The following is a 13,059-nucleotide window of genomic DNA, read 5'->3' as shown; positions in this document are numbered from 1 at the left end:
CTTCAGCACTCTGCCATGGCAGTGGCTGCAGCTCTCGTCTTGGTAGTTACAGTCTTTCTACACTGGCTTCCACACCCTACAGCTCCACCAACACATTTAAAGGACTGCGGCTTAGAACATTTTCTGGTCCTGTCTCAGAATATGGGACTGTTGAAGTAGCCGCTCAAATAGCAATTGTTATAACATAGCCAAATTTCTTCTGAAAATGAACAGGAACTAAACGCACTGAGCCAAAATTTGGCTCATCACTATAAACAGACTTATAAGGTGAAGTTCCCTAAATTTAATGTGATGACTAAATGCCATTTCTCCATACATAACTCTGTAAGCAGACAGGAATGATTACCTTTGAACTCAATTACCATCACAACTAGCTAGTTACTCTTTGAAGACAAAGTTCCAGATGATGTGATAGAAAGTTTTAAATTGCAATTTTAAAATTTATGTTTTCTGTATCCAGTATTTCCTCCCTTTTTCAGATGATTCCTAATCTATTTTCTTTGACATCTTCTGCCCTGGGATGTGCTGAACTTCTTTGAATCCATCTCTCTTTCAAATAAAGGCATTTTCCTCAGCTACTTTATTCAGCTTCTCACTGTTTCCTGTCTCACTTCTGCTCAAGGGAATTCCTGAGGTGTCCCTAAATGTTTTGCAGCTGCCTCATGCCTGCTGAAGCACTTTGATTGGTATTTCAGTAGTATTAATAATCCTCCTTTTCTCTGGACATGTGTGTACGATTTGGGACTGCACACTGTACATTGCTCGCTTCACTGCAGATCAATTGCTACTGGCCTTACTCAGAAGAGCAGGCCTTAAACTTGTGTGCAAATATAGGACGTAACAAAAGACTGTTACAGTTGAATCTATTCAAACATATTTGGGTATATGTTAATTAGAGTTGAGTCATACCTATTTATTCAACACTCAACTTGTGAATCTGTGCAGGTCTTGAGGCTACTGAAATTTTTCAGAATAGTCCCATTATTATACTCTTTAAGAAGGTTAGTCACTATTTCACATGGATTATAATATTAGCAGAGACATTTGTGCATAGCACTTGTGCCAGCTAATCAGTCATATGAACCATTTCCTTTCTATGTGTGTTCCACAGAAATACACAACACTGCGCAGTTCACGGCACACTTGCAATTTCAGTGAGTAGCTGTCAGTTTTTCTGAGCTTTCACTGGTATTTTAATTAACTGCTACTGATTTAACAAGCAATTAATTCAGCATTCATTACTTACTAGGTTGATTATTACTTAAATTTAGTTTTTAAAGCTTGCTCAGTTTTTCATTTGGAATCATCCCATGAGAAATGCCAACCCTAGCAGCAAGGATTCTCAGACTTGGAGACAGCAGAGTTTCCTCTGTAACCCAGATGTGGGTTTAGTGATTTGTCAGCTTTCTCCTCTAGAAGCAGATGAAAACTCTTTAAAAATACTCAGTACCCCTACAAAACCGACAGCAATAGGATGGTATATGCGATGCTGTGGAAAGTACACAGAAAGACTTACTTTAAAAAGGGAAAACAGCACTGTTTGTTTTTCCTCTTTTTGATCACTCTCCTCACTGCATTCATGTGCTGTGTAGTCTATGTGTTGCATGGCAGTCCATGACAAAGTCTGGGGAGCTGATGCTAAACTATACAACTTTTAGTTGTTATACTAATTTTACACAGTCTTGGAAGCCAACCTTTGATACTTAATCTCTCTTTTGTTCCTCCTCATTTCTTCAGTCTGCCCAGTTTAACTTATTCTAGACTGCCTGGAACCAAAGCAACCTGATCTATTCAAAACAAGATTGCCACATTAGGGATCTGGGCAACATGGAAATACAACCTAGGATTCCATCCCGTTGACTCCCAGTGAATTAGGCATTCATGCCTAGCTAAGCAAACCTGCCAGACAACTTTTTCTCCTCAAACATACATTACAATACAACCCTAAATATGCAATGCAAGTAACAAAGATTTGGTATTTACAGATTAACAGCTGAACTACTGTGTTGTCCCCAGGAAAATTCTTCCCTAGATAACAAGTAAACTGGCATAAAAAAAAGTTAATCTTAGAAGACAACTAGGAAGGGCTACATCTGTACATTTTACAACATTCAAAAGAAACACAACTTTCTGTCTATTGCCTCAAGAGTTAATTAAGATGTGAATTGCATCAACTCTCAGAGTCACTTCACCTCAGGCAATCAGTATTATGCTTCCATTGAAGGTTCAGTACTATGGATATAAAAAATCTTACCTTTTGATAGAGGGTTTTCAAGATCTCTTTGCTAACAGGCATGAAGCTGGCCCTTAGTCAACTCATTATAGCTCATTATAGTTTTGTGTCCTCTTCAGCATGAGCAGTTCTTCCCTGAAATACAATAACAGGGTTAATTAGCAGCTAGTTCTCAAATCAAAGTACAATTCATAGGGTAAATTTGCAAAACTGTAAAAATTAAAAAAACAACAAAAAACCAAACCAAACAAAAACCCACAGAAAAACCACCTTAAAATGAACCAATTCTCTATATGCCTTAACTTGCAGTTACCCTTTTTTCATGAGGAAACTCTGGCAGGTTGGTTAGAGTCCCACTCCCATAATTCTTAAAATCATAAGTACCCAGGTCACTGTTAAAATTCAATACAGATTTTTCACTGGGCTGGTGATCATTTCTGAGAGGATTTGAAACTTCAAGACCCTTGCTTCACCTGAAATCATTATTTCATTTCCTCCCTGTCACCTTCTCCCCACTTTCTGAAATCCTGCAGAAATCCTGCCTCTAATCTAGAAATGCAGTCCTGTAGCAAGCACACAAACACACAGCATCAGCTAGTTGCCAGTTTAGTCTGCAGCTTCTGGCATGAGGTAAATTACCAAAACCATAAGTGCTGTACTACCAGAGTGGCTCTTAAACTAAAATGACCTTCTCAGTGCACTGTGAATAAACTTGATATCCAGAAGTAATTGAGTTATTTATTAGAATATAAAAGAGGGGGAAAAAACCCCAAACCTAACTAGGTGAGCATGCACTGCTTATTTTTAACAAAGTACTTTATGTGATTTTAATGAAGCATACACAAGTTATCACAATTAATTTCATACTTACAGTATTTACCATGTATTTTACAATGATAAATTTTACATGGTTATCCAAACGACTTGTAAGCCTCTTCTCAATAGAGGTCATTTGCATCTCACCATCTCATGTAAGTAAACCCTTACTCAAGCTAGAATACTGGTTATTTTAGAAAGAATTCGACCCATAATGACGTAGCTTACTCAAAATTGGTAGTTTGACATAAAACCCACTAATGCATTAGCTCCTAAGCATTCCTATGGAAGTGAGCTACAGTTATCATACTTGCAGGGCAATGCTATGGAAACATGAAAGTTTCAATCATTCTGCGGCAACTGCACATTCCTGTTGTGCAAAAATAAAACTGAGGCACAAGTAAAGGAAATTACTTGCTCAAAATCAGTCTCAGCAGGACTGGAGTGTGTAGAATATGAATTTCTGAAACCCATTTTTCTACAGCCCCCCATCATTCAGATCTAGCTGATGAGGTATGCACCATTTTAGTCACATTCCTGTCATTGTAGCTTGATGAAACAAACCAGGTTTTTTCCCAATCACTGATTCCATACTGTGTCATGTTCCTTAAGTGTTTGATGAGTCAGCCTTTATGTCAGATGTAGTCTTTGTCCACTTGCTGAATACCCTTTAGTATATTGCTGTCCTTAACTTATTAAGAATATTATTAGAAAAGTGCTGAAGATATATACTTCCAGTTTATCAGTTAGTCATTCATACGGCTTCTTAATCATTTGTGGGTTTTACTCCAGATCTGAACCTTCATTATAAGCAGTTGGTCCCACGGGAGATTGACTGTTGTGCAAGTTACAGCCTTTGGAAGTATTTCCCCTGTTGCACTTCATCTGGATTTCCTAAATGGAATTATTGCAATTGAAAAACACACATATACATTTTAATCAAAAAGATGGCAATTCATATACTCCATCTTCCATCAGTGCTCACAATAAAGCTCAATTAACCTTTTGAGCAGATCTCAGTCTCTTGCATCTCCTTTCATTTTCTCTCCGGTTCTACTGGGGGCTTTTTTCTCTCCTGACATTATATCCAATTTTCTATTAATATTTTCCTTGATTTTTGCCTTCTCTGACTGACTTTTTTTTTCTTTTTCTCTAATAAGATTTTATAATTTGCAATCTATTTTCTAGTTTTGACTGCAGTCCTCAGGGGACATAATTCATCCATTCCCAGACACCCACCCTTCAGTCATTTTTCCAGCTGTTGCACCTTATTTCCCATGGTCAGAAGCACCCTGTTCTCTAAGCACCACATCACATAAAACACCTTTATATTAAAAAATTCACAGCAGTACTCACAATAAATAAAAGTAACATTACCCTATTCACAACCTGGAAACAATCTCTGTTGAACAAGCCTTTCTGAAGCTTAAAGATGGTGCTGTTATAAATTAATATAAGCTACTTTAAATATCCTAACCAATTAGAAAGTGTTAATTTGGCTACCAAAAACCAGACTAATTATTAATTAAATTCTTTCTCCCTTCAGGTAATTAAAGACAATACTTGACATGAAAGGAGTTTTTAGGTGCCTAAATTCCTTATAGCCTTTGCTTGAGTAACTTTTTTTCAGAGAAAAAAAGAATTTAAGAGCTTACTGAGCAGCTGTATGTTAAGAACACTATGGAAACATAAACCAGGAACACAAGAACCAGCCAGTAACTAAATTTTCAAGCCATGTATTTTATTGACATCTTTGTTCATTCAGCCCCCACTTTGGAAAATAATTTTAAGTTAGACTCAGTTTATGAGATTGGGAGTGAGTTTGTAAGAGCAACTAGCAACAAGTTCTGAAGTTAACCACGACCTACTGCACAAAAGAGCAGAGGTCTTAAACCCTGAGTGAGCATTCAGAATTTGTATTTTTCTCCATGTTTTTTCCTTTTACTAAAAAAGACCACAAATGTAGACTGATTGTATGGCTGAATTCAGTTGAGGCATAAACAAGTCCAACTCCATCTAAAGTAAGTAGGAAAAAATTTATACCAGGGTCAAATCTCTGTCCCATGTTGGAAAAAGATATTGTTCACAAGGAATAATTAGAAAACCATGAACAAATATACAGTGGTAGGTGCATTTATATTTACCCTAGCTTATCTGAACTAACATTACCAGGAACAGTAATCCCTTTTTATTTGAGATTCTATTTTAGTAAGGTCTGTATAAGCTTGTATTAATGACAGTTCCTACTATAAAGAGTTTATGACAATAAAGGCTGCTTTTTCGATTAAGATGGGATAAGAAGGGAAATGCAGGCAGAAAGAGACCACAAATAGCAGTGTGGTTCCCATTGCACTAGCGCTCTTTTTTTTTCTTTTCACTGTAAGTTAAAGAAGATTTAACGATTCCATAACAATTCTGTCACCAAAACTGTTATAAGGTTAGTTAAATTTTGTCAGTTGTAGCGTACTCAGAATTCTGTCTGAAGATGTGGCAGGTGCGTCTGTAAGTGCTCACACTACGGGCTCAGGGGAGTGTATTTTTAGTTAAAAAGAAAAAAAAAAGTTAAGCTTTACATTTAGGTACACCATATAAAAACAGACTTTGCAATAAATTGAGGTAGAAGAGCCTTCCTGAAAAGGATACTGAATATGGACAAAAAGGTTTGTATAAATATTCGAATTCAGACAAAATATGACACGGAAACAAACCTGGAAACCAAAATCCTGAACAATGATTAAATGTATTTCCTTGTCATAAAAATACTTTTAATTTGAAATCCAATTGTTTGGCTTCTTGTCAAACAGCCAAAAGCTGGAAATACTTGGCATTTTAAAGTTTGAACGGGCCATTTAAAAAATCCTTTCTCTATTTAATTAGCCTGCATTCAGTGGAGTTAGAGATGTCCCTGGGGCAAAGTGGTACGGCCAGGGCTCAGCTGAAAGGAGCCGTGAGAAAGCTCCAGCATGAAATCCCGGTTTGACAAAGCACCAGCTCGGGAAGGATCCGCCGCGGGCGGTGCGGGAGCGCCGCCCGGTCCAGCAGCGCTGCGGAACACGGAGTGCCACAAACACACACCTGGCGAGGAGCAGAGCCCGAGCGGGCTGCGGGAAGGACCGCGGAGAGGCTGGTCCGGCTTAACCCCAGGGAAGGGCACACGCCACCTCCCCTCGCGGGCAGTGAGACTCCCGGCTCCTCACACACCTGCGGGGCCGCTGCCTCAGCACACAGCTCCGCTCGCACCATTCTCTCTCACAGCTTCTCTCGGCGCCGCAGCCCGGGTGCCTCTCACGGCAAAGCGCCTCAGCCTCGCCAACACCGTCCCCGGGCCCCCGTCAGGGCTCTCGCACAACCCGGCTCATGCCGGCTCCGACAGCCCCGCAGCCGCCACAGCCGCCCACTGCCTCGCACACATCACACGGACACTTGGCACAGACACACAGGCATCTCACACAGACATCACATACACACACGAATCTGCCACACACATATTACATGCACACGGGTCTCTAACATACATTGATCTCTCACACGCACGGACCTCACAGACTCAGATCTCACGGATACACGAATCTCTCACACACACTTGGATCTCTCACATACACACGGATCCCCCACACATGTGGACCTCACAGGCACACGGATCTCACACACGCACGGATCTCTCACACGGACCCCTCACACACAAGGACCTCACACACATGGATCTCACTGGCACACGGATCCCTCACACACACGGATCTCAGTGGCACACGGATCCCTCACACACACGGATCTCTCACACACATGGATCTCACACTCATTTCTCCCTCCCACTCGCCCCTCGCAGCGTTGCCCGCTCTTTCTGTGAGGCAGCGCGCGCTCTGCACACGGCCCAGGGCGCCCTGCGCCGCGCCCCCCCAGGGCAGCGCGCGAAGGCGGCGGCGCGCCGCGGGCCCTTTCCCGCCCGCCGCCGAGGCGTGTGCCCGCCGCCGAGGCGCGTTCCCGCCGCCTCTCGCGAGAGGTTGCCACGCGCGTGCGCGGGCCCGATCGGTGCGCGAGGAGCGGCGGCGGCACTGAGGGGCGGCCGGGCGGGCCGGGCCTGACGCCACCATGAGCGGCACCCTGGCCAAGATCGCGGAGATTGAGGCGGAGGTACCGCACCGCCGCCCTCCGCCTCCCTCGCGGCGGGCCGGGCACGGAGCGCCGAACGGGGCGGACGGGGGGCTCGGACTGGGGAGGGGGACGGCCGCTGGGCCGCGCGGTGAAGGGGTGGCGGGGCCCTGTCCCCAGGCGTCGCGCAGGGGCTGGGGTCGGCAGAGCCCTCCCGGTGTGAGCCCTCGGTCTTGTGCCCTTGCAGATGGCCCGGACGCAGAAGAACAAGGCCACCGCCCACCACCTGGGGCTGCTGAAGGCCCGTCTGGCCAAGCTACGCCGGGAGCTCATCACCCCCAAAGGAGGCGGCGGCGGCGGCCCCGGGGAAGGTGCGTTATCTATGTGGGTGCTGTCGAAGTGCGGGAGGTATGACGGAAGTCCATCTAACGGGGGGCTCTTGTCCTCTCAAATCATGTCAGATTATCTGCTAAATAGTCGTAGAATCACAGAAGGGTTTGGATTGGAAGAGACCTTAAAGATCATTTCGTTCTACCCCCCTGTCGTGGCAGGGACACGTTCCACTAGATCAGGTTGCTCGGAGCCCCATTCAACCTGGCCTAGAACACTTGCAGGGATGAGGCAGCCACAGCTTCTCTAAGGCAACCTGTTCCATCCTCGCTGCCTCTTGTCCTACCCGGTACAAGATCTCTAACCCTGATTTGTGGCCCTTCCTAGGGCTGTGGGGTGGAATGCTTCCTAAAGTTCAGATGAAAGTGCTTTTGTATTTCGGCTCATATAATCTTTTATTTGCAGAAGTCTTAAGGTTTTTACCTGAAGAAGCACCTTTGCAGCAGCCACCTCTTTTTATATAAAGGTGTGATTTGCCTAAGCTGCAATGCTTAAAGGGAATGCTACACTTACACTCAAGTCTAATACAGTCCACTGTGAAGCTTTGCAGCCAAGACTTTATTAGACAGGTACATGTCATGGAGTGTTAAAAGACAAGGTGGTGCAAGACAATAATGATTGTCAACAGTCTGTTTCTCACTTCCTTTTTCTAGGAAAGCTTACTTGGCTTTTGCTCAGGGAGTATTAAACATAATAGTGTGTCTGCTGTCCAGAACATTAGAAGGTAGAAAATGTCAATCATGAGACAAATATTTCTACTCCTTATTTGTAGGTTTTGATGTTGCAAAGACAGGTGATGCCCGCATTGGGTTTGTGGGTTTTCCATCAGTGGGGAAATCTACTCTTCTAAGTAATCTTGCTGGTGTGTACTCTGAAGTGGCAGCCTATGAATTCACTACACTGACTACTGTGCCTGGAGTCATTAGGTACAAAGGAGCAAAGATCCAGGTGAGCTCTTGTGTCTGTGAGGGTAAGATGGGCTATATAGATGCTGTGCTGTTAGGATTGAGTGGTCTGGCCTGACATTAGCAGGTTAGAAGTGATGTGTAGAAGTGCTTGAGAATACCTTGGAGATGTTTCCATGAGGTATAGATTTTCCCCTGCTTTTCACTTTGCTCTGGGAAGAAGTTCTGTGGTAGTTTTAATTATTGCCTATGAGATGATTTGTTCCACTGTACCAAATGGGCACATGGGATAATACAATATATAACAATCAAATGGGAAACAGTCTTGTCATAGTTTGTTCAGATTTGCACTAGAGTCAGCTGGTTTGGAACGGTAAAAGTAGGATTGATTTAATCAAGAATACTTTTCTCATGTGATACTTTCCTTCCTGTGAACAAATAGCTGCTTGATCTGCCAGGAATTATTGAAGGTGCCAAAGATGGTAAAGGCAGAGGACGGCAGGTCATTGCAGGTGAGTATATTAGAGCTGGAGACAGCAGCCTATCACTGGTTCATTTAACACAGTACAGGAGAATGAAGGGTTGAATCACTGTTTCTGATGTCTTTAAAAAGCTGGATTGTTTGCTGGACTTGAGCTGCCTGCTGAGAAGCAGTAGCTGCTTTCATATTGTTGTTTTCAGTTCTGGCTTTGTGCACTTGCTGGGTTTGTGCCCTGCATTGAAACTTGAGTGAAAGTACATTGGAAATTTTGCAGGCAGATATGATCGCATCCTAAAGAAGGCTGCTGTTTTCATTTCCTCACCCAGTTAAGTGTCCTCAGTCTGGTGTCTGAATGGAGACAGGAAGATGTTTTCCAGCCTCTGTCATTCTTACAACATGTAAAGATCTGTCTGTCAGTGGTGCTTGGCCAGCACAATAAACTTCAGTCCTACACTGGTATTTAAAAATAACCAGTGTGCTGGCCTTCAGGGTTTCATAGTGTCATCAGTCCACTGAGCCATATTGTGGTTGTTTTGTCTCAGGTTGTGTGAGCATGCTTTTTGAGAGATGACTTTCTTTTTGTAATTCTTAGTTGCTCGAACCTGTAATCTCATTCTGATTGTTCTGGATGTGCTGAAACCCCTTGGCCACAAGAAAATCATTGAGAATGAACTGGAGGGGTTTGGAATTCGTCTGAATAGTAAGCCCCCCAATATTGGCTTTAAAAAAAAGGATAAAGGAGGCATTAACCTTACAGCCACAGTAAGTTGGAAGTTTTCTTTAACCAAAATTAAAAAACAAATTGCTTGAAGAAAGAGGCATTTGTAGTTGATGATATGCCTGGGACCACGCTGTGCTGTGACTTCTTTAGGAGCTGAACTGCTGTACTGTGCTGCTTAGTCAGTTACTTTCCTTAGAGGCCATCCACACCTCTCCTGGAACCTGACCACTTCCTTGCCCCCAAAACAGAGCCTCGGTTGCTTTCCAGATTTAACAAGTTTGAGATCCAAAGGAGAGCGCAAAAACTGCGTCTTACTTGGTGGTTACAATGTTCTTCTGGAGAGGATTGCTCAAGAGTTCCAGGCCTTGCAACCTGTTTACCTGAAGCTTTAAAAGCATAAAGATAGCCAGAGATACCAAAAATCATAACTCTGCGCTCTCAGTACCTAAAGTGTAGATGTCTGGGCTCTGAACTAGTAGATACATGGGTTTGTATTGCATCTGGTCCCAAACTGAAAGGAAACACTGCTTCTGAAATGTCTGATTGCATCTCTCAGTGGGGCATTAATATAAATGAAGCTGTTAGGATTTAAATCTGTTTTTCCCTCTCCTCAGACCAGCTATGGTGAAATCAGAGTCAAGTGCAGTAACTTAAAATGCAGCTATTCTTTCTAGTAATGTATATGCAGTGGTTGCTATGTGAGAGCACTGTTAATTTTAATACTTGATTTGGCTGTTAGCTCTTCCATTCCTTAATACTGTGTCTGTCTATGTTCAGTGTCCTCAGAGTGAGCTGGATACTGAGACAGTGAAGAGCATCTTGGCAGAGTATAAAATCCACAATGCTGATGTCACACTGCGGAGTGACGCCACTGCTGATGATCTGATTGACGTTGTTGAAGGAAACAGGTATTGTTGGCTCCCTGGCTTTGGCGCACATGCAGTCTGTATTACAAAGAAAACAATTGTCTTTCAGGTTTGCTTCCCAGAGCAGCTGAGCCAGCAATGTGGCATCAACATAGAGATAAGCTTTTTAAAAATGTTTTTTCTTTCCAGTGAAGGTAGCAGTATGCTGCTGTCAGGTTGCTCTAACAGTTTCTTTCTTTTTGCAGGGTTTACATTCCATGCATTTATGTCCTAAATAAAATTGACCAAATTTCCATTGAAGAACTAGATATCATTTACAAAGTACCCCACTGTGTTCCTATATCTGCTCATCATCGCTGGAACTTTGATGATCTGCTGGAGAAAATCTGGGACTACTTAAAACTAGTCCGAATGTGAGTCAAAATTGCTGCCTTCTGTGGAGTTAAGTGTAAGGCTGAGTCTGAAAAAGGTCTCAGGAATGGATGAGGAATATTTTATAATGCTTTTCTTCTAAATGGTGTTTGCTTTGTAACCCAGAAATGGTGCTCTTCTTAGCTGTTGTGTGATAGCCACAAGTGCTCTCTTGAATTTTTAGGGGAATTAAATGAGAACCTTGTGAAACGATGACCAAAGCACATCTTAAAAAATTCCTGAAAACATGGAACTGTAGTCAAACTTAGTGGTAACATTGTGATTCCAGATGTAATCATCATTTCAGTCTGTCATGGATGCAGCTCTCTTAACAGAACTTAGTTCTCCATCTAGAATTTCAGGTATTTTTACTACAAATTATTCCAGATTTACCTCATAAGTCTTACGCATTTTTGGATGAACTTATGAATGAATTTACTAATACTCATAATACAATAATTGTTGTCTTTTAAATTTATATCTATCTTCTTGTGATAATATAGAATATATTGTAAAAAGGGATTTAGTGGGTTTTGGTATCTGTGCTATAGATTTTATCAGGTACTTTTTTTAATATATGTTGAGATTTCCACAGAAAAAAAAAAAGGCATGTTGGAACCATAATACTAAAGATGTTCTTTTCCAACAACTATTGGCATTTGGCTTTTTTTTAAGCACCTTCAGAAAGCTCACAAGTGAGAAACCTTTGCAGTTACAAGGGAACTGGCTGCAGCCACTGCTGCTCAGATGCATTTTCAGTTTAGGTCTGCCAAACGTTTTGCAGTGTATCCATTGTCACCACTGAAGTGCAGGACTTGGCACATGTGCTGGGGGTGACAGTGCAAGTCACTGATGAAATATCATTATGGGTTTGAAAAGGTTTTGGTATTGACTGATGGTTCCATCTGTGTTACAGCTACACCAAACCTAAAGGGCAGCTCCCAGACTACACCTCTCCTGTGGTGCTACCTTACTGCAAGACCACAGTGGAGGATTTTTGCATGAAGATCCACAAAAATCTCATAAAAGACTTTAAATAGTAAGTGTTATTGTAAAAGAATATATAGAACAGAAAATAACTTGCATTCAGGTATATTATTTTATCATCTTCTAAACTAGAAGGGAATAACAGGACTTTTTTTTCATGTTGAATTGAATAGATCTTCCTATGACAATCAAACTCAGTACTTCAGTTGCTGTGTTTGATGTTCTTATGCTCTTTCCTACATAAAGGTCCTGTGTAGAGAAAAATTTATTTTGCTGTTTTAAAGTAGCACTATACACAGCATTGCAAGCTATTGTCCCATACACTTTGATACTTGGGACAACTTCATACTTTGTTTTGATCTGCTTGTAACCCTGGTTCACACAGACCACTCAGCCAGGTACTTCTGGGAGAATAAAAATAGCTCTGAAGCATTGCTTTCTGTAGTAGCTTTGTGACAGAAATAGCTGCTGTTCTGCTTGCATATCATACTTCTAAGCCTTTTAAATTTGATTTTTCTTTCAGTGCACTGGTCTGGGGTTCATCTGTTAAACACAACCCTCAAAAAGTTGGTAAAGACCATACTCTTGAAGATGAGGATGTTATTCAGATTGTGAAGAAATAAAGTTATTCTTACATGGTTTGTTTCTGTGCCTGAAATTTGTCATTAATTTTAAGTGATAAACCCCTCCCCCCAATTTTGATTTAGAAATGGCCTTTTATTATAGTACCTTGCTGCATGGTAAAACTGATGTTTCTGGCCAACTTATACTGCAGTGTCTTGTTCCAGCAGAACTTACAGATGAGCAGCTCTTGTTAAGTGACTCACAAGGGCAAAATCTTACAAGAAGCTTTGATGGCAGGGATGAGGTTCTGCTGTACGTACATGTCTTTCCAAATCAGAAAAAAGTTCACACATCAAGAATTATTTTGTTCTAAGTTAGAACAAAATATGAAAAGCAGAGGCTAGAGAACCGTATCTTATAAAACTGCTAGAGGACAGAGTTCCAGCTGCCTTAATCTGAAAGTGTTTTTGTTGGAATACTTCAAGGCTATTAATAGTCTTGCAGTTGTGGAAAAGCTGGTCGGTCAGTTCTGCTCAGGAGCAGTTGCTTTTTCAGTTGTTTAGACTAGTGGAAGTGAGCTAGCTGCTTGTGTCTGT

General features: G+C 41.9%; 1 protein-coding gene across 1 annotated transcript; it reads left to right on the top strand.

The window, feature by feature from the left end:
• Positions 1-7,051: 7,051 nt before the first annotated feature.
• Positions 7,052-12,544, top strand: DRG1 (developmentally regulated GTP binding protein 1). Its single transcript, XM_069030990.1, has 9 exons — positions 7,052-7,180; positions 7,386-7,509; positions 8,301-8,476; positions 8,876-8,945; positions 9,507-9,676; positions 10,413-10,543; positions 10,747-10,914; positions 11,829-11,951; positions 12,423-12,544. Exons 1-9 carry the CDS (start codon positions 7,139-7,141, stop codon positions 12,520-12,522), a joined length of 1,104 nt encoding a protein of 367 aa, XP_068887091.1. The 5' UTR covers positions 7,052-7,138; the 3' UTR covers positions 12,523-12,544.
• The last annotated feature ends 515 nt before the right edge of the window (positions 12,545-13,059 follow it).

This window comes from Aphelocoma coerulescens, chromosome 15 (genome assembly GCF_041296385.1).
Source record: "Aphelocoma coerulescens isolate FSJ_1873_10779 chromosome 15, UR_Acoe_1.0, whole genome shotgun sequence".
In the NCBI taxonomy this organism is placed as follows: domain Eukaryota; kingdom Metazoa; phylum Chordata; class Aves; order Passeriformes; family Corvidae; genus Aphelocoma; species Aphelocoma coerulescens.
The sequence above is the reverse complement of the archived record's forward strand: the minus strand, read 5'-3'. Positions and strand labels throughout refer to the sequence as shown.